The sequence below is a fragment of the Aythya fuligula genome, chromosome 1 (genome assembly GCF_009819795.1).
Source record: "Aythya fuligula isolate bAytFul2 chromosome 1, bAytFul2.pri, whole genome shotgun sequence".
Lineage (NCBI taxonomy): Eukaryota > Metazoa > Chordata > Aves > Anseriformes > Anatidae > Aythya > Aythya fuligula.
Window position 1 is genome coordinate 55,044,878 of NC_045559.1, and position 21,862 is coordinate 55,066,739.

At 42.2% G+C, this 21,862-nt stretch overlaps 1 protein-coding gene across 1 annotated transcript; it reads right to left on the reverse strand.

Moving 5' to 3' along the window:
• Positions 1-84: 84 nt before the first annotated feature.
• LOC116502140 (cytokine receptor common subunit beta-like) lies at positions 85-16,202 on the reverse strand (the record flags this gene model as incomplete). Its single annotated transcript, XM_032207893.1, is given in 15 exon segments — positions 85-106; positions 2,089-2,372; positions 2,374-2,731; positions 4,229-4,326; positions 6,742-6,871; positions 7,155-7,245; positions 8,102-8,255; positions 8,343-8,485; positions 10,706-10,866; positions 10,968-11,106; positions 11,387-11,552; positions 12,104-12,249; positions 13,059-13,231; positions 14,656-14,785; positions 16,115-16,202. Coding segments are annotated over 15 exon segments (2,283 nt in total), but the record flags the coding sequence as incomplete, so codon positions are not given.
• Between the last annotated feature and the right edge of the window lie 5,660 nt (positions 16,203-21,862).

Sequence of the window (21,862 nt, forward strand, 5' to 3'; positions counted from 1 at the left end):
TGCTCCGTGTGGGACCCATGGGCTGCAGGGGGACAGCCTGTTCCACCAGGGGCCTCTCCACAGGCCGCAGGGGAACTGCTGCTGCGTGTCTGGAGCACCTCCTGCCCTCCCACTGCATGACCTTGGGGACTGCAGGGCTGCTTCTCACTCTACACTATGCTATGGTTCTCACTATACACCATACTATAGCAATTCAATACAGAAGAGACCAATTGCGTCTAAGTTTCTAAAACCCTCTCCTCCTAGCTTTTAGTTTTTCCTGCAGTGAAGGATATTTCCTGGATTAGGTTTATGCATCCCTGTAATTGAGAAACAGATTATTGTGCAGGGTATCACTGTTAAGAAAGATTTCCTGTTCTCCAGCCAACCTGTTTTTCTTTTCATTTAGCCCTCTGACTTCTGCCTATTTTGTGCTATCCTGAATGATTCCAATCTCTGATATCTCCACTGCAAGCGATTTTGAACGGCTCACTAAAGAAATGGTAACTGTAAGAACAGGAGATAGTGCAAAAACTCTTATCAAAGTCTTCAGCCTGCTATTAAATTCATTCCTTTATGCAGTAAAGCTTGCACTACAATAAAAGTTAAATTCAGAGCTACATCTATCCTGAGGTAAGCCCAAAATTCCTGAAAGAATGGAGTACTTATTGCTGATCTCGCTTATAATGGGATAAAAGGGAAATCCAGAGCTGTTTGAAGTGACTTGAGATCACAACAAAGAGGGTGCAAGTGCAGTGCCTTCAGTGGATTTCAGTCTTTTGCACTGAGACTGAAATGCAATTGTGTCCGAAAGGTATTTAAAAGGTATTTAAAAGGTATCCAGTAGGAGAGAATGGTCTTTTGAGCATTAGGAATTGCCTGTGTTGTTGATACTGGTAGAACAAAAGAGCTATGAAGTAAGAAATTTAAAAAAAAAAAAAAGAAAAGAAAAAAAAAAAAAAAAGGTATTTTTCTCAGGGTTGTCTTTGGGGTTTGTTTGCAACTGGCTCCTTTCTGAGCATTTGAAATGCTGAGGTGGCAGTGTGGGGACTGCAGGCAGAACCAAGGTTTCTTGGGCTAAAGCTGCTAAAAGCAATGACCCAGCATCAGAGGTGGAAACACAGCACTTGGGAACAGTGAAGAGAGGTTTGGGAGCAACGTTTTACAATGTTTCCTTACACATCAACAATGGACTCTCAAATCCATGTAAAATGTGGGAGTGGGCTACATCACCATGACTTTTTCAGGTTATATAGCTGACTTTAGTAAATAGGCCTCCCAGTGCTTATTTTGAGTTGCTATTTCATCCCTTTTAATAACATTCCTTTTCTTTTAAACACTTGAGTTCATTGCTCTTGAGCAGGAAAACTGATTATCCATGCTTATTATGTGCCCAAGCAAAATCACTTTCTTTTCCTATATCCTGAGACGCTTGAGCTGAAATTGATTACCTATTTTTAGAAAGGAGCCCTAGCTAAATCTGGCTTCTTGCCCTGCCAATCATATCTATCAGTGGAATGTGAAGCAAGCCTATATAAATGCAGGTACATGAGAATCATGGCCTGCCCCTTTTACCAAAAGCAGTAATGTAACTAAGAAAGGGGTAGGCTCACCTGGGATCTTTCGCCATGTTGGACTAGAAGCTGCAGAGAAGTAACATTTGTGGAAAGAAAATGGGATTAAACAATATAATTTTTGAAAACTTTGTCTTAGTTGTCAAATACCCCTGCAACTCCAGCAGGCTCTTCTGAATCTCAAAGCTGGCTGCTTTCATTTCTGTAACACCTTCAGTTTTCTGAAGATCTGGATGACCTCGATACTCTGTACATTTTAGTCCTTGCCGCTGATGGATCCTCCACCATGTATAAATTATCTGATACTTAAAATGAATTTCTAACACTTATTTACTACGGGATCTTTCTGACTCATTTGCACCTTCTCGTTAGATTTTAGGCAGGGAACAAGGCAGCAGTTTCCCACAGTGGAAGAAAACTGTCATGGTAGTGCCAGGATTCAGCATGATTGTGTTGTTCTCCAACACAGGCTCTTCAGAAAAAATGGTTCCATTTCAAGAAATAAGTAAGGACACTTTTGTGGGTTCTTTTGTGGGTGGCAAGTGGCAGATGTGTGGAGTCATTGGCTGATGGCAGTAAGAGGCTGTCTGTGGCGATATACTCTGAGGGGCACTGCTGAAGGGATGTGGCATGGGCAAGAGCCTTTGGAGATTTCTGCTTTTCTGGTTTCACATTCGTGCCTTGCCCACCAGCTGGGGGGAGTGGTGAGACTTCTTTCTCATTGCTGAGGTGCTGCATCATTTCCTACTAATCTGGGAGCAGGAAAGGCTGCTGAGGACCTGCTCTTCTTGCCTCCATGGTGTCTGGGAGCAGACTCATGCCCCTGAAGGGACACTGATTTCTCTTGGTTTCCCACCAGGTCCACTTGAAGAATTTGATGCATCTCAGGCTGGGAGGACATCACTGGGCTGTACAAGTATGGACCATTGAAAGCGAAGGAAGTGGTTGCTGTCTGGGAAGCAGTACTTGCATCAGCAGCACTCTTGCACAGAAGCCTGGCCAACAGGCTGGACACTTCTGCACTCTGATTCAGTGGGCTGACAAGGGCAGCTGTTAGAAGTGAGGTTTTATGTGGCACTTCAGAAGTCTGACAGATTTGCGGATCCAGTGTACCATGGGAAACATTCTCTGTTGCAGACTTAGCTCCATGAAGCTCTGGTGAACTGTTCTTAATCATCCTGTTTTGGTGAAAAGCACAGGATTTAGCTGCTACTGACAGCTCTCTAAATGACAGCTCTCTAATGTGATCTCTGCGTACAAACAGGAGCTGCTGTACGGGGGTGCACTGTATTCCAGGAAGGTAGTAAGAATCTTTGGCTACATCTCTTGTATCTTCCTCAGAAGATGCAAGCCTCAGCCTTTCCTGTGCCACAGCAAGACACCAACTGTCTACTGCCAACTGCAGCTCAATTACAAGTCATGCAAGCAGCAATTAGCTATTGAGAAAGGCTGTGCTTTTACTGTAAGTAAAACAGAGCCAAGGACCATTCTTTGGCCCTCAGGTTAAATGACGTAGGCTGGCTGCATCCACACTGTACAGCCCTGGTTGTCTTGCAGGTCTCCCCCAGCGTCCCTGCAGTCTAAAACACAGCTAAGTTTTGTTGTTGTTGTTGTTTGTTTGTTTTTTCATTTCAGTGTACACAATGTAATGTGAGTGCTGTGTTACAGCTGTATTCATAGTATGAAACTGAGGATTCATAGTATGAAACTGCAGGGCCTGGTTGCAAAACTTGCTAGAATACCGTTGAGGGACACTGAACCTCATACAGGCATTTCTGTGTTGCCCACTGGGAATGATTACTGCCCTGTGCTATTGCAAACTGTGCCAGGATGTTGCCTTGGAGAGCACTAGTTGGCACAGGCCAAACCATGGCCAGGAGAGTGCTGACAACAAAGCAGTGTGAGCAGTTACAAGACAGATCTCGATAGTACATCTTGGCCCTGATTTATTTAGCAGTATAGACTCAGGCAGAGTGACTGCTAGCATCAGCATTTATGCAGCTCTAGACCTCTCAGTGATATTTTACAGTTACTTCTTCAAAATAACGGGCCTCTGTCTCAAGGATCTTACAAGCACTGAATGGGAAGTTAGATTAAGGGAGAAGGCAAGGTAAGATTTCAAAGAAGTAACAAACATAAGCCATCTTCCCCTAACATGACTCACAAAAGTATTTATTAGAAAAAGCTGACCCTCTCTTCTAAGAAGCAGATAGTTACAAAACCCAAGAGCCTGTTTAATTTTTGTCAGCTTCCCCCCGACTTCTGTGAAACCTAGGATAATTCCTTGAACAGAGCACTATGGTCACCTCTCCATCTTTGAAGACCTGGCACAAATTTGTATGGACAATTTGGAGCTATTTCCGATCAGCCTCACACAGGCCAGGACCACTGTAAACAGCTTTTTGTTAATCCTTCACTTTCAAAGTCAGACTTTGCTTCAAGGAGAAGCAAATACGTCATTTCTAGAGGATGAAGAGGTAAGAGAATATGCATATCTGCACATTTCATTGCAATTTCTGTAGATGTTTGGAAGGTGTATGCCAACTTGCAAAATATATAGGTGAAAATTCTTTGTTCTCTCTTTCTCAGCAAGTGAATCTATGCACAGTCTGCTCTTCCCCAAGATTAGTAAGGAACCTTTCAAGAAAGGAGTCAGGAGTGGGCTGCTTACTTACCCATCCAGCATTTGAAGGCAGTTAATCTCCTCCACCCCCTCAGAAGTGTTCTGCCCACTGAAGCCCACCTGGCTGGCTGGCAGTTGGCTGACAGCTTCCTGGGAAAAGCAAAAAAAGAACATGAAAATTTTAACACTTCTGAGGAAAAAGAGATCACTCTAAGGCTGGGAAGAGACAGGCACCATGGGCACAAGCATGCTAGTAGCACATCTGTGATGGACATTTATGATAAGAATGAGTTTCCAGGCACTTATCCCATATAATTAGTTTTAACAGTTTATCAACCCATACCTCAAAAGTAGCCTTTTCAAACTTTTGTTGAAACGACCTTGGTGTTCTCATTTTAAGGGCTGTGCTGTTTCCCCATCTAAACAGAGCAGTAACATTGCTACAGGCCATCTGTAATAGATTGACACAGGCTTAAAAGCTGCCAGTCTGAATGTATTCCTGGCACCTTCGTACCTCCTCAATTCGTTTTAACATTTTCTATCAGCTTTTCCCTCCTTCATTCTTGCTCCAATCTGCAGATCCTCTTCACATTTCAACTTTCATTCTCTAGTCAAAACAAGCTGAGATCTGTTTGTCTCTGATCTTCAAGTCACAAAAGATGGTAATGCAGAAGCAGTCCCACTGCTGTGGTTACAAAGTATGTTCTGTCCTCCAGAAGACTGTTCCTTAACTTCCATGTTGTCTACTGAGCTGTCTTTATGTAGCATAACAGTCAGGGGCTGCTGCACCTACAGGTTCAGAATAACCACAAAGCTACAGTTTTATGCAGTGCCTACTCTGAATCAGCACCATAAGAGGACACTCTGGGCAGTATCTCACCTGTAGGACTAAAATGACAGTCCTTCTCTGCTGGCTGGCCAGAGAAACAGAATTGCGGGGATGCTTACAAAATTTAAGATAAGGTAATTCACTACAGGGATGGAAACTCTCAAAACCATGAGACAAAGAGCAGACAGCACTTGTGGATGGACAGCTGGGTATGAAATGCATAAAAAAGCTACTGTGATGCCCTTTAGCACGTGGGATGGCCTTGTACCAGTGATGATTATTGTGTGGACAGGAAAAGAATTTGATTAAGTCTGCCAATAGCCAAATTAATCAAAAGGAACTTTAGAATGGTAAATGATCTGCAAGGGGGGATTTATCAGGGCCTGCAAAACATGCAGCTGTGCATCATGTGAAGAAGTCTGGCCTACCACACTTCCCCTGTATCAGCTGCTGACTGGATGCATGCCTGAGATACACTGCTTGATGACTGAATAAGGGGCAGAGAATGACTGAGTGCCAAAGAGTTAGCTGAAGGCCATGACAGCCCACCATGTGGTCTCAAAAGCAATGCCAAGACCAAGCATTGCACTGAAGGAGAAACTATAAAGTGGGACAGAAGGACTTGAAAGATAGGGGGTGAGGCTGATAGAGATGATAGGGGTAGAAAGTAAAAATGTTGTGATTGGAGAGGTAAACGAGAAGTTAATCTTTGTAAAGACCGCTCTTCCTTGGAGATCTGCATCACTGACTTACACTGCAGGGAGTCAGAGATGAGGTAGAAGTCAATTAGCTTAAGCAGAAGATAATACAAAGTGGCAAAAATAGCACGAGCTCTGTCTGTAGAATGGAGATTAGCAGCATTGCCTTGGGGAGATAGAGACATTACAGATGTGAGATCAAATACAAATCCAACGGTTTCAGGGGAGACTCACAGATAGATAAGGCTGTGGAATTGTGATAGTGGGAAACTGAAACATGCAAGAGTCAGCTCCAGGAAGGAACCCAGTCACTATTTTCGTAAAACTTGAAGTGTGTTTCATGCCATGCCTCTTTTGGTGATATCCACCTACTGGGATATCACTTGTTTGGATCACAAGATTTGCATAGGCTTCTCAGATGAAATCAAGAAATGGGCGAGGGAGAGAGATGGAGGAAAATGAAGCCATTTACTTTTAAAAGTGCTCCAAAGATAAGACTGTGTCAACTGCACACTTCTCTTTGCCCTCTCCTTTCCCACATGGAAGAAAATGTCCATGTCCAGGAAGAGTACGATGTGGGAGGAAATACATCTCTCACAGTATGAAGTCAACTTGCAGCAACTGCAGGAGAGTATAGAGGGAGGTAGTCATGCAGTGACTATAGAAGAGGGGCAGGCAACACTGAAAAGAGTCAGGAGACAACCTAACTAGTAACAGAGAAAGGCCAAGTCAATTTAGAGACAACAGATTTCATGTATGAGGAATATGGGAGGCATTTTGGAGGCAGGTGATGATAAGCCTTACCAGATGCATCAGAGGGGAGAGATGGCTTTACTTGTCAATTCTCACACCTTGGCTACCAAAGTGGGAAAATAGGCACAAGATCAAAGGCTGTAGTGAAGGCTTTCATGAGGCTCACCCAGACCCTGTACTCGTCCTGAACAGGATAGCAGCCTGTTCAGTGACAGCCCGGACCCTGGTCTGGAAGCTCCCCCTCAATAAGTTATCCCACTACATCCTTCCCTTCTTTCTACTCACCTTAGAATACCTCCATGTTGTACTTGCAGAGGCACCCTGCAAGGTACAGGTCCCTCTTGCCCCCACGTAGCTCTGGACCAGCAGACTCTTTCCAGGATTTGGAATCTTTTCCTCCCACAATTTCTTCTGCCTGTAACAACGACAACACAGAGTTTTCAAGATTTGCCTCGCAGCGTGGCTGCAAGGGGAAGGAACTGTGAGCCATACAGCATGCTGCTGTGCTCAGCAAGGCACTGCCAAGGCCCTGGCAGGCCACCACCCAACTCTCATCTGCACACAGACACTCACCAGGCTGCCCATTGCACATCAAGGCTCATCTCTCACAGACCACTTGCACAAGCAATGCCTCACAACCTTATTCCACTCACATGGCTAACACGCTGCTGAATCTTCTCCTCATGATACAAACCTACCTGAGGAAATACTTATAGCTGTAATGTGCAACTATTAGTAAAATGACGGTGAGAGCTGTCAGCATCACTGGTAGAAGCGCTGGTGATTGAACTGAAAGAGAAAAAAGAGAAATCGGGAGGCATCAACAAAGGGGCTGCTTCCCATAACAGGTTTTGCGTTTCAGACTCTCTCCATGCAAGCACATCAGGGAAATGCAAGCAGCACAGCACAGGATGTGAACATGAGGCCTTCTAACTGCTGGGATCCCCTACCAAGTGGGAGAGACCAAATGTGGCCTGAATATCATACTTACATCTTTCCCTCAGTAATTCCTTTTTTTTTTTTTTTTTTTTTTTTTTCCTGCTACAACAGTTTCCTCTCCAACAGAGCTTAGTCTGCTAGAGTTCCTGAGTACATGCATAAACACCCCTACCTCTGATCTGATCCACAAGCTTATCTGACTTCACACTGGCCCCCTTTTCATCCTCATAGCGTTTAAGATTCAGTATACCTTGTGCTTGAGATACCCAGATCATGTATGCGCACGTATGTGCATGTGTACACATTTCTGTGTGCCCAGGAAGATTAAAACCAAATGACCCACCACATATTTTTTCTAAATCTTGAAGCCAAAACTATTATCAGACATTTTGAAAGTGAAATATCTTTTTATTTCTAATCCAGCCTGTGATAGCTCCTCTATCATCAGCTTTCTCACACACTCCCAGGTCCTGATCCTAACACTGATCTAATGAAGCTTTGCTTTCTGTCTTCCCATGGTTTTGAGAACATAAGACCAGACACAGCCAACAAGAAGACTAAGAGGAAACCTGGCTTCGTTGTGCCTATGAATACTTTGTCTTGCACTTCACCCCCACCTGACAGGACTCTTTTCCTAAGCATCAGATTGCTTTTCCTGCCACTCCCTTACAATCTTGCACAGGAGGGAATACAAACTGAACTGTACCACTGTCAGTTTTCCAGGTGAACTCCTCACTCCATTCACTCCAAAGCCCTTCAAATCTTTGCACCTTTGCACGCATTTTTATGGTGTAAGATGTGGATGGCTCCAGCTTCTGCAGTAGGACGTAAGGATCATCATTGATAGTCATTCTGGTAACCTGAGAAATACAAAGAAGAAAACATGGAAGAAGCAATAACTTTCCCATCCATACTGCCCACAGGATGCCCCTGGTCCCATGTGTTACATCACCTACCGTTTCCATTTGGCTGGTTTTCCAGTACTCCAGTTCATAACACTGTTCCATACGGGTATCCTTTATCCATCTCAGCTCATACTTTCCATCTTTATTCATTGTCACTGTTAAATTTGTTGGGGGTAGCACCTTGACTGGAAGAAACAGTTTTGATATCAGGCATCACCTTCCTGAATACTCCTTTCCTTCCTATGAATCTTTTTCCTTTTCCTACACTAGGTTGTTCAGTAATCTCTAAAATTCAAAAGATGCAGGTGTGCTTCAGCTAGTACCTCACAGAATGTTTTTTTCCTGACATTAGTTTGCTAAGCAAGCATAATAGCCAGCTTCACTGAGCTCTTGAGAAAGCTACCCTTTTTCATATCTGCTATCCTCAGCCAAATCTAACAACCCTGCAACATAACTGAAGTATTAGCACTATTTTAGATATCTTAAAAATATACTAACAAGTACAAGAAAGGATTTATGAACTGGGGACAGTCCTGGAGGAGCGCACAAAGATGTTCAGAAGGGGATGGACCACATGACATATGAGGAGAGGCAGAGGGAACTGGGATAGTTTAGCCCAATAAAGGAAACACACTAAGGAATATCTGCTTAATTTCAACTAACTAATAGTAGAATTGTAGAGAAGAATAGTAGAATTGGTAGAGGTGATGGAGCCAGGCTCCTCTCAGAGGTACTTAGTGAAGGACTGGAGACAATGGATATAAGTTGCAACTCAAGATAATAGGGGGGAAAATGTTACCATGGGAGTGGTCAAACACTGATACAGAGACCCAGGGAGGGAGTGAAATCCCTGTCCTTGGAGGTACTCAAAACTTAACTGAACAAGGCTGTGAGCAACCCAGTCTAAATGATCTGCTTTGAGCATGTGCCTGGACTAAATGTTCTCTGTTCTGTGGATGCCTGATTTATGAGTCTGTGAAAAAAGCTGTGAAAAAGCCATATATAATCCATGTCCTCGGAACTTCTTTAAGGTATCACCATCTCTCTACACAGACTGCAGCCCTCTCCTGGATCATTTTAGTGTGACTTCTGTACGGATGCTGACTTCTTCATTACCTGTGGCGTATGCAAGGAAGGACATACTGCATGGCTTTCAAGTATCTGGGTGGGTTTTTCTGTTGTTTTGTTTTGTTTTGTTTTGTTTCAGCAGTAGTTGCTTGACAGTTTCCTCCAGACTCCACATTAATTTATGTTTTTTTACAAAAACTTTGTCAGCATGCATGCTTGATGCCTTTACTTCTAGGCATGTGCTTGGTCATATTGTACCATCACAGTCTTTCAAAAAGAAGCCATAGGCATGAGATCATCAATGGAAGGATCAGTAAAACTGCTATAGGGAAACAATTACAGTTTCTTTTAACATAGAAAGCATTAGAAAGGTTACTCTGTATGAGTGAAACACATAAGAGGCAAGACTGGTGGGTGCTAAATAGTCCTGTGCCATGAGGGCTAAGTGCTTCTGAGAGACTTTTTAATCTGGCAACAAATACGGTCTTCACAGTGTGGATGTGATTTGCCTGAGAACTTTTTGGCCATGAGCAGTGAAGGCATAGTCACTTCACCACCAGTTGTTACAAATTTCCAAGATCTTCTTTCCAAGATCTGGAGTTTAAAAACTGATTTGTTCATCTTTTGATATTCATCTGTTGCTGAAGTATGGTGTTACGGTCACTGTCTTTGTTCAACATCTATATAACCTACTCAGGCATGTAAATTCCACTAATTCTCTGGATGCTTTTTCAGATCTTATGCATACTTTTGGTAAGTTTCCTACAAAGTGATCATTTCCAAGGGCATGTATGTGGTCTTAAGTGCACAATGTTTTCTGTTTCAAATTTCTACTCTTGTTGCACTATAGAAAGTCTGCAGGCACACTTTCAGAGCACTACTCAGACTCCCTCAACTTTGAGATACAGAAGTGTCTTCTGTATTTTTTGTTTGTTTGTTTGTTTGTTTTCATTACAGAACTTCATACATGATCAGCTTCCTGTGCTATGCTTCTTCGTAAGCATAACTGACTGAATAGGTTCCTATTTTATATTACTCTAACAGGTTTCAATAACTGCTTTGAAAAATCCAAGATGGTACCATGTACTAAACTGAATACATGAAATCCACAGTAGTTTCCACTACTGCCACCATCCTGAGAGCAGCAAGAGACACTGAGAAACTGCACACCTGCAAGCCACATCTCCCAGACCTTTGCCCTGTCACAGCATCCAGACTCTCTCTTCACCAGCTCAGCTCTTCTCCTTCCCACCTGCTTTTTCTCACCACCACTTGCCCACACAGCCACCCCTCCCAGAAAACTCCCAGCAGAAGCGAGACACAACACAGCAGCTCACTGTTCTTGTAGGTTTCAATCAGTTTCTCCTCCGTCTTGGTCCGGACATACAGGTGGTACCGGCTCTGACTGCTGATGTTGCTAACAGGGATCGCACAGCTCTGCACCACATACGGGATGTGGGGCAAGGCCTTCTCATACACGGGAGAGCACTCCTCTTCCCTGGGGGGAGAAAGGAGGCTGTGCTGAGATCAGTGGGAATGGGACAGAGCAGAAGCTCAATGGGAGACGCATGGGCACTCTGCCACTGGCAGATCACATACGCGGATGCTGGAGTGGCCCTGAAGAACAAGCCAAAGATGACAGAGGTGGTGATCACTTTCTTCACTTCCCAACTGCACGTCAGAAGATTTGCACCATTGAAGAGGCAGCGAAGGTTCCTGGGCTGAATGGGTTCCTGGCCTACACAGAAGATCAGAGCAAGCTAAGTGACAGGACAAGTGCAGTGACAGCCTTTGTCTGGGTCTGCGTGAACAAGGTCTGTCCAATGGGATGGAAATGCCAAACACTCTGGAAGAGGCAACATGGAGTATCCCAGTTCTGGGGCTTTGCAAGAGACAGCAATGACTAGAAACGGCCACCCCATGATGCTCTTCCATCATCATGCCAAACTACATTCCCCAGCCCTGGCTTCTCCGCCAGCCCTCCCATCCCTGCACGGCCCCACTCCAACCCGCGCTACCTTCAGGGGTCTCCCAGGACACATCCGTGCTCCACTCGCTGAATGGCCCAAAGAAGCCTTTGGCCTGCTGCACTCTGGCTCGCACACGGGCAATGTATCGGCTCCCTGGCACAAGGTGGCTGAGGTGGCAACGTGTGGTGTTGGAGAGCAAGCGCGATGCATCCTTCTGTTAGCAGGGAGGACAAATGGGGAACAGAGAAGAGGTGGAGGGAAGGCAGGGAAAGAGCATGAGGCAGCTCCAGCCCAGGAGATGGACCAGCTCCTGCAGCTTACAGAGCTTTGACTGACTCCAGCACCAGCTGCACAAGAGTCACAGCACTGCCCAGTTCAGAACTGTGTGGAATCTGCCCAAGACACTTGTCATGGTTTCAAATGTATTTTGCCTTTCTCCCACATGAGCCCTCCCATGGACTATGCATGAAACGTGCTTTACTTTCATTTGAGAGGGGTTCAGGGTAAAATAAATTCCAACTCAAAACCCAAGTGCAGTGCTTTTTTCAGTGGAGTGCAGATTTTTGCATTGAAGTCAGGACGAATGGTATTTCACCAGGAAGGTCACTTGCAAACAGAAACGGGGTCCCTTCCACCTGACCTGAAACAGCATTTGTTGTGTTTCTTTCGAGTACCTGAGCACGGAAAGGCCACTCGTTTGCACAGCTTTTACCACAAGCCCTCAACTGCCCAAAGTTGGAGTCAGCCCAGCTTGTCCACTCTTACCTCCCAGGACTCCCACTCCCGCTTGTAAGTGACTTCATATTCCAGTGCATTGCCCAGCCCTTGGCTTCCTTCAGCTGCCGTCCAGGTCAGGAAGAAGTCTCCTGAACTATTTTGAACTTCGAGGTTTTGTGGCGGAAGGGGCTGAACTAGAAGTTGAAGGTGCAACACATGAGATAGTGAGTGCAGGAACATGAATAGGGGAAGAAAACAACTAGCTGACCTCTGAATGATAGGATCTGGACATTTGACAATTTTCTTTCAGCTCTGCAAATAATCCATGACTAGTTTTCAGCACAAAAGGGAAATGGTACTAGACCCGGGTAGTATATTCCTGAACAGAATAGGAAAGTAGGAAAAGCAGTGTTCCTGTGCAGCTCCATAACAGCTTTTTGTGGGAGGATACTTTAGAGAGCATAGTGCTAAAACTGAAGGCTTTTTTGATATCTCCCCCCTGCCCTGATTAAGACATTGGTAAGCTGAAAGGTCTAGCCCCATTTTTCTATTGTAGCCAGGTACAGTCATTTCTGTCTACCCAAAATGCACAGAATCCAGTACTTACTCTAGTTAAACTTCATGCAGTTGGTGGTTGCTCAGCCTTCTAGTTTGACCAAGACCTCTCCACAAGGCCTCTCTACCTTCAAGGGAGTCAACAGCTCCTCCTAATTTAATATCATCTGCAAACTTAGTAGGCATTTGAGTCCTGTGTCCATATTACTTATTAAAACATTGAAGAGAAGTGGTGCCAAAATGGAACCCTAGGGAACCCCACCAGTGACTGGTCACCAGCTTTATGTAACCCCATTAATTACAACCATTTGAGCCTTACCCATTAGCTGATTATTCACCCATACATAGTATTATGTTCTTGTATCTTTTTAGGATTAGATATTCAAAACATAAATGACATTTTTTAAATACTCAGGAATAGAGACAAGACGTAGAGGCTCATGCTTACCATTCTGAAACAAGTAGACATTTAGCTCTGCCTGCAGGTTCAGGTCAGGTTTAAACTTGTACCTTTCTATATTACTTGCTCTCAGATGGCTTTGACACACCCAGTGCATTGTGAAGTTCTGGCACTTAGCATGGTTTTCCCCTTTGTGGAATGTGCAGTTCATTTCTTTGTTCCTGGTTACACAGAATAAAAAGCATGAGTATTTTAATAGGATGCTGATAGATGGTCTAAATTATGGGTTTCTTCTCTAATATCAAGCACATCTAGTTTGTTCTCCCTTCCTTTCCTAAGGGGAAGATACATTCACAATAACTGTCTTGGGTTGGTAGCTGTCTGAGCCCTGAGCACATTTTTCCCCTCCAGGGATTTGGTTCCGTATGGTCAAGACCAGCTTTGATGCTAAATTGGAATTGGACTGACTGAGGACTTCCCCACTTTCACTCAGAAGCTGCTTTTAAGCTCCTCAGGCCCCTGCCTGAGTTATGACACAGTCATATCTGTGCCTGATGATATATGCTGCTGATTATGAGCTTGGCTCCTGGCTATGGACTTCCCTGGAGATATGGACGTCTGAACCCGGTCACTGTCAGTGTTTTTACTTAAACTAGAGAAATCAAAGAAAGTAAGGCAAAGACATGCAGCTAGCAGTTGGAACAGAATATTTGAGAGGTTTATGGGACTTAGTCATCCTACAAAAATAAATAAATAAATAAATAAAATTTCCAGGCAGACTTCTGGAGTCTACTGGAACACTTCTGAGGTTTGTAGATTTCAATGCAGAGAAAATTGCTCAAATATTCAATGGGATTCAATACTCTATAGACTGTAAGGGAACTATGTCCACTGGCTTCACCAAATTTTGGGTCAATTCATGAATAAATCCAACAGCTCTTTCTCAAAAATAAAACCAAGACAACTTCTCCTCGTTCTCATTTCACATGTTTTCTTAACACCCTCCAATCTGTCTGCTGTTGACCCTCCATCCCTGCTTCTGTTGTCTATTCTCTTTCTTTTTCCCCTATATCTTCCTCTTTCTGTGGCCCTTCCTCTCCCTCACAATCTCATGTTCGATGGTTCTGTCTGTTCTTGAAAGGAAGCAGAAGCAGTAAAAAGATAATGACAGACGCAACCCAGTATCTCTGAGAGGAAACCCAGTGAAATAAACACATAGAACTTCTATTTTTGTCACAGCTCGTTCTGCAGAAATTATTTCAAAGTAACTATTTCTTACCAACATAAGGAGAAGGAGCCTTTTATGGCATACTAACTAGGTGTTATCACCATTGCATCTAGTGTTACCTTCACTCGGGTGCAATAATTAACATGTCTTGCACATGTAGTCTCACAGCAAAAGCAGGGGAGAATGATTGAAAAGATCATGAAAACAACTCGATTACCGTGCTTTGCTTCCTTCCTGTTCTTCCTTATCCTGTACAGATCCAACTTTCTCCCCAGCCTGGACATAACACTGGTGTCTGCATGCTGGATACTACACTGGCTGCAAGCTCAGACCATTGCCCAATTGCCCTGCTCCATCTCTTAGTTTCAGCAGCCAAGTCCCTTTGAACTCTTCAGAGAACACCAGCCAGTCACTTACTTTTCATGGCTGTGGTTAAAGTTCAAAGTCATATTCAGGAACTGATGAGCCTCTGAGCATTCCATCCATGTGCAAGTTGTAAGAGAGTTGTAGTCAGGATAGCAGTGTAGAGTCTGCATTGGGATGCTCTCTGAAAAGAGAAAACAGATGAAGCATAAAGAAGGCAGTAGGAAATGGTAAAATGAACACAAATTCTGCTACTGTGCTTCAGAAGGCAGAGAAGTGAAAATATTCCCTACGTAGTTCAGCTCACACTGCACAGATTTCACAAATAAAATTTAGTCCTTCATAGGACAGCCCGAATGCAAGAAGTCTCCAACAGCAGCTGCTGTTCTGAGAGTAGGGCTGACTTGTATTACATTGCCATTTATCTGAATTTTATTGTGAGTCTTAGGACTGAGAAAGTCTCGAATTTTTGACTCTGCCTGTCGCCTGCAAATCAAAATGGTTATGCAATAAAAATAAGAATTTGATCTACAAGCTCTGAAGAAAAGATGGAGTTTTTTTGTAGCTAGTAAAATTAATTTTACCAGCAATTACCAGGCAAGAGATGGCAAGGAATGATTTTGCCATTTCTAGCAGGCCTGGGGCAGCTGATGCCTGGTCTTGCAAGGAAGGCCTGTGGCCAAGCCAGGCCACTTTCACACCCAAATTGTGGAACATGATTAAAAGAAAAAGTTGTTTCAGTCTTCATGGAGACAAAGCTTAGAGAGCAGAGAGCCCATGGTATTTAGTACTGCGAATTACATGTATGGCAAGACAGCATAATTCTCCCAAGTACCAGATATGTGTCTCTCTGTGGAAAGATAGGTGTGCAAAAGGTATGTTTTTCAAGATCTTTTATTTAATTCAATCTCAGGACTTCTAACACTCGGAGTAATGAATGAATAATTCCTTCACTTAACAGGTGTGCTGTGGGACAGCCTCTGCTCTGCCAGCTGTGCTACCAACAGGCTCTCAGTTCCCTGTCCCTTAGGGTGCAGCCAGCCCTCACTGTAACTCTAAAGAAAAGGAGAGTATCACCTGGAGGCAGGACAAGTCAATAGACATAACAAAGAGCCATTGGGGGAAAATGGCGGGTTGGAAAAGAATCTTTCTGGTATAAACAAAAAAGGTATCTAATTATGGGACAGGCAAAGTCACAGTTCATGAAAGTAATAGTCAGGCCTAGTCAAATGTTAAACTTCATGACTATTCAATTTAAATAATATTAATAGACTTTGAACATCATTTGACCCATGCAGTTTGGAGTCTTGCCTAAATACCATTCACAACTTTGCCATTGATATACAGCTGGAGTACTTGTTATAGTTCTGGTAACCATGTGTGTACACTCATAAAGTCTCCTCTTCCTGTCACCAACATGAAAGCAAAAAATAAAGGGAGGGTGGAGAAATGTCAGACTAAAAGAAAAAGAAAGAAGGAAAAAAAAAATAAAGGGAAAGATTCTGAAACTCACCTTGCATTGTTCCAGCTCCCCAGACCAAACATGGAGCCAGAAGAAGACTGATGAACTCTGGCATCTTCACACCTTTGCACACAAGCATGATCCTATGTCAAGCAACAGCTCCCTGTATCACTGGCTGTTCTTCCTCAAATACATGCTTAACAGCTACTGTACTTCTTTCTTTGTCATCTGTTATAGCTGGAAGCAAAACTCATTAGCTGGAAAAGTCTTGGGCCTTCTCTTGGCCACAAACTACCTCTTCATCAACATTGAAGTGATCTTTCAGAGTAGCTTGATATGGGGATAATTTATTAAGGATAAAAGTTTCCACCTCTCCACCAGAGAACAAAGACAAAGGTTGTTGTTTGGAAATAATGACAAGATTTTCTACCTCCTTCCTTCACCTCAAAAGAAACAATCCCTGTGTTATGAGAAGGAATTAATTATCCATGTTGATTCACCCTTCCAATCCATTCAAAGCACACTCTCTGTTCCATTGAATAATTAAGGTAACATAAAGGAAGTACTTCCTTATCTTTCTTATTACTCCCACTAACAACAATATACTTCTGGCGATCTGAGAGATCCAGTCCCTCTATTTCTTCACTTTACAACTTTATTCACAGGGATTTTAATCCTTTGTTTGTTTGAGGGGAGAGGGTTCATTGCCAATTCCTTCTCTGCAGTAATACACTTGCCTTACCTGAATACTGAGTAGTCTTAAAGGCAGGTACTTCAGAGAAAGTGGATTTTTCATTTATCACTCACAGGAAGCTGGTGCAAATACAACTGCTAGTGGGACACCCACAGTCTTAGCCCTCCAAATAAGCCTGTACTCTGTTTTTCTCACAGTTGTGTTGTTACAATCTTTAGTGTGAGAGGCACGTGTGTGACTTGCTATCTGTAACTTTCCCATTTATAGCATAAGTTAAACAACTAGGTGCCGGATCAGACATCATGCAGTTAAGAGGAAGAGGGAAGGAAGTACTTTTCATTGTTACATTTTGCTTAAACACTTTCCAAGAAAGAGACCAATTTTTCAGCAAATAAGATATGATGATCTCTTCAACAGATTCTGAACTTTGCTGTTTGTTCTGTCTTCTGCTGAGCTGTACTCAAAACCTCTCCTTTAAATCATCATTCTCGAGGAAAGGCAAGGAAAATTCATTGCCATCAAATCAAACAGTAATTAAATAGTTTACATTGTGAATATAGTCTTAATGATGCATTGTTGCTGCTAAGCCTGACCTGCGTAAAGCTTTCTCCATCCAAATAATAGCATGAGAAATGTGAATTATATTTAAATGAAAACCACAGTTAAGGAATTAAAATTCAAGCCATGCTGTAATTTAAGTGATAATATCATACTGCATCGGTAGAAGTGAAGAAAATACACTCTTATGGAGACAATGTAGTTTAACATATATTTAGATCTTTTTGATCTTATGAAGAAGAGTTGTAGCATCTAAAGAAGTGGAAGGAAGGGAAGATTTTTATTGCTTTCTCTTAGCTAGACTGTGCAGTCTCTGGGAAGGGAAAGTTTTTCACATTACCTTTATCCACTGAAAGTATCAGAGTTCAGGCAATTTTAGATTATGTACTCAGCAGCATATACAATTTCTTATGAATCAGTGACAGCTGAAAGCATATTAAAATACAAAAATAAAAAAAGATAGGGAAAAACACAACACAAGCAAAGAAACAAAACAAAACAAACAAACAAAAAAAAAAAACACAAAACAAAACAGAGTAAGCCAACGAGAAGCAGAAACTACATGGCAGTAATTTTCAGGGTATGCTGAAAAGGTGAACATTGCACACAGTCTATATGCATGAACTTGAGGCTGGAGATGTTTTATCTTTGCAGTCCTACATGTACTCTACTTCCCTTTATGGTCTTTTTACAGATGAAAAAGAGATGTAAGCTTATCCCTTCATGTTTTTTTCTTAGTGGGTAGAAGAATTATCCCACTTATGTGCAGAAACTTCAGTGGAGAAAAATAAGGATTGGTAATGAATGCCCATGGACTATGTATCTTGATGTTCTGGTCATTCACAAGTAATTGCTTTTTTTATTATTTTCATGCTTTTTATTCACACTGTGTGTGATTCCAAGCAATACTTCATTATTCCTCTCACTTAATTTACTCCAAATTAGATTTTGGCCTCCCTAGGCATGAAGGATCTCCCCATCAAATGGATGCCTATCATGGCTTCTGCAATGCTTGGTGAAGTTGAGAATGAAAGAAAATATTATAATTAATTCTTTCAGAAAACGCAAGACCATGAACTATTAAGACACCAAAAGGACATTTGCTAGTGAGTTAAAATCTTTTAACCCAAAATAAGATATACCTTGACTGATTAGATAGCCAAGTCAAGGCCTTTCATCTCCAAGTCAGGATATGGGAAAGAAACCAGACCATCCTTTAGATACCGCATGGGTCTTATCATATCTCTGTAGGTCCTCCATAGCTTACCTTGCACTCAAGGGAAGTTCTGTCTGGCATGTGATATCACAGGCAGGGCAGTAGCCAGATATCCCTGGGTGCACAGAGTGAACCTAACCCACTGGAACTGGTCTTCACCTGCAGGAAACAGGTCTCTATCAAAAAGTGATCCTGTTGGATATGAGTGCTAGCCACCGGTTACCCAATAGGTATCATGGTGCGGAGGTTGATGGGTGTCTTTACTTAGAAGGGCTCCCTTCCATGGGAGAAAAAGGAAAATATCTCCTTCATTGCTAACAAATTTAAACAGGATCATGACAAAGTAAATTAAAAACGTGAACAAACAATTTACTTAGGAAAAAGTCTACACAGTTGAAAAGATGGCACTTGTCATGAGGAATTTAGACATTTTCTGTGCTGAGAAAAAAAGCAATGGTTATGGCCCAAATCCACTCTAGCAACAGAGGATGAGCAGGTGAGAGGTCCTGAAAGTAAAGCTTAAATCAAGAGTCTAAAAATGCAGACCTACAAAGGAGCATTTTTCAAAACGGTCCTAGTCACATAGACTGTGTCAGACAGCAGGGGCTCAGTGCATGATTGATTAAACTGTGTAGGGAAAAGGGGATTATATTTACTAGTATCTGGTAGATTTTTGAAATAGATTGAGCTTATAGAAGATGGGTTCCATCCAATCAAGATAGAATCAGTGCTGCTGACATTTAAGATTAAAAATGCTAGGAGAAAATTTTAAACTGAGAACCAAGAAAAACATGGTAGATGTGAAAAGTAAATTGTTCAGATGAACAAAACAGAGTGTAATGGGTAAAAAACACACGTACACACACACAAAATAAAACAGCTAATATTCCAGGTAAGCAGAGCATATAAAAACAAGCAACCGGATCAAGACAAATGTCCAAATACCTTCATACAGATGTTTCAATTTTAAAGTATGCTTTAAATGGCAGAACCATTGGGGAATACCCATTTTTTGTTTTAAAACAAAACTTTGATTGTGGAAGTTTGATAGACGGAAGACATTCAATCAAACATTAATACAAGAAAATACACTTTGTACAAGAAGACTCATTTTAATTTACACACAAATGCTAAAGAAAACACTGTGTCTAATAGAATATATGTCTACAGTTGTGTGTTCTACTGCAGAACTTCAATGTCTGTGGAATTTCATTCCACATTAAAAGGAACAATATGCTATCAATCACCTGACCAAAATGAGATGAGTGAAATGCCAAAGACAAAGAGCTTGAAGGACAGACCAGCAATAGCAATGGACAACGCAATCATACAAGACTAGGTAAATATCATAGTGCACCATGGCACAGGCTTTGTCTGCACTGGTTGACTAAGCCTGGTCAAGGCAAAGGCTTGAGCTCTGGAATGAGATCACAGGCTCCACTCAGTTGTCAAACCCTTTAGTACCTCTTTTATTCATGTCAGTGAGCAAGTCAAGGATAGTTTTCACACATGGTGTGAAAAAGGTCACCTCCTACTACAAGAGAAAAGAGGCTGTATACATTGATGTTCCATGACTACTCCATGTCATTTGCCCTTATGACCAGAAATCAGCCTTGGCACAGTTTATTTCCCAGAATGGATGTAGGCACAGATCAGCCACTATAAATGATTGCTTCCTGAACAATATACAAGACCTAGTACAAGTTGAAACAAAAAATGACATAAGTTTACTACAATAATATTTTGAGGGCATACGTGAGAATAATGAAACTGGCAAAAAATAGGCCCAAGAAGCTGTAAAACAGGTCAAATGTTTGCAGTGACAAAGGATCTGTTAAAAGAATCATTTAAAAACTCAAAAATGAACTTAGGCCTTTTGAAAATCAAGCTACACTATAAAGGCAGGGTTATTGTAGCCTCAATCTTCTGAAAAGGTAAATGAGGCAAGACAGGTAAAGAAAAATGATAACTTCATGATTATTTCCAACTAAATCTATTGGTTTAATAAGACATAATTACTTTCTTTACAAGCCTTGCATAACCTACAGTCTTACCAATTTGCTTTCTTATAATAAAATCTATAAGGAAATTTAAAATGCAATTGCTGAACAAGTAATTGCAGCAAAAAATCAAAGGCTTTAGTAGCGTAATGGGTTTACATGTTAAGCTTTTGGTAGTGGGGGGCTGTAGAGCTGGCCTCTATGAGAAGAGTCCAGCAGCTGCCCCTTACTAGATAAGGGCCCGTTTCAGCCAGACCCAAAGGGACTACCACTGGCCAGAGCTGAGCCAGTGAGCGATGGTGTTTGCATCTCTGGGAGAGCAGACTTAAGAAATGGAAAAAAAACTTCTGTGCAACAGCAGCTGGGAGAGTGAGAAACTGCCATGAAGGTCAAGTGGAGTAGGGGCAAAGAGTGACCATGAAAGAGTGGCAGAGTTGAAGTGTCAGGGATTGACTGCAGCCCCCATTCCCCTGAGCCACTCGGGGGGAGGACGTAGAAGAGGGTGGATGGTGGGAAGGTGTTTTCGGTTTCCTTTTTATTTCTCCCTGCTCTAGCCTGTTAGTAATAGGTAATAAATTACAGTAATCTCCTTATGCTGAGTCTGTTTTGCCCATGGCAATAATTGTTGAGTGATCTCCCTGTCCTTATCTCATCCCTTGAGGCATTTTCATCATATTTTCTTCCCCTTTCCCTTTGAGGAGGGGAAAAAAGAGATCAGTTGTGGTGGAGCTCAACTACCAAGCTGAGTAAAACCTCCAGAAGTAGGTCTCAGTATCAGAGAAAAAGAAGCACCAAATGAAACTTTTTGAGAAGCACTCAGAGGTGAATCCAGGGAACTACTGACCAATCTGTCTAGATTTTGTACTGGATACCTGATATAAGCCATGATATAAAATAGAAATAGTAGACAGAAATCATCTGGGAGGAGTTAACATGGCTTTTGTAGAGATGTTTCACAAAACTAGAAGAGCTCTTGGAAGAACTCCAGGAGCAAACAAACACAAGGTTATGCAGTTAGTATATTAGATTTCTAAAAAGCATCACAAAGGCCCTCAAAAATGCTGTTGCAAGAAACTAAGGGATAAAAGAAAGGCTCCCACGTGGATTAAAGTCAAACAAAGACAGAAAACAAGTGAGAGAAATTAATGGTTAGTTTTCATTTTGGAGAAAAGCTTTAAGTGAGTTCTTCCAGGAATTTATAATCTTCAGCATAATTATAAATGATCTGTAAGACAGGGTTACTGAAAGGTTTACTGAAAGCTTTATCTAGGGTACTCAAATCTAATGATGATAGAGAAACTGAGTTACTAGGTATAAAAAGGATATGAAAT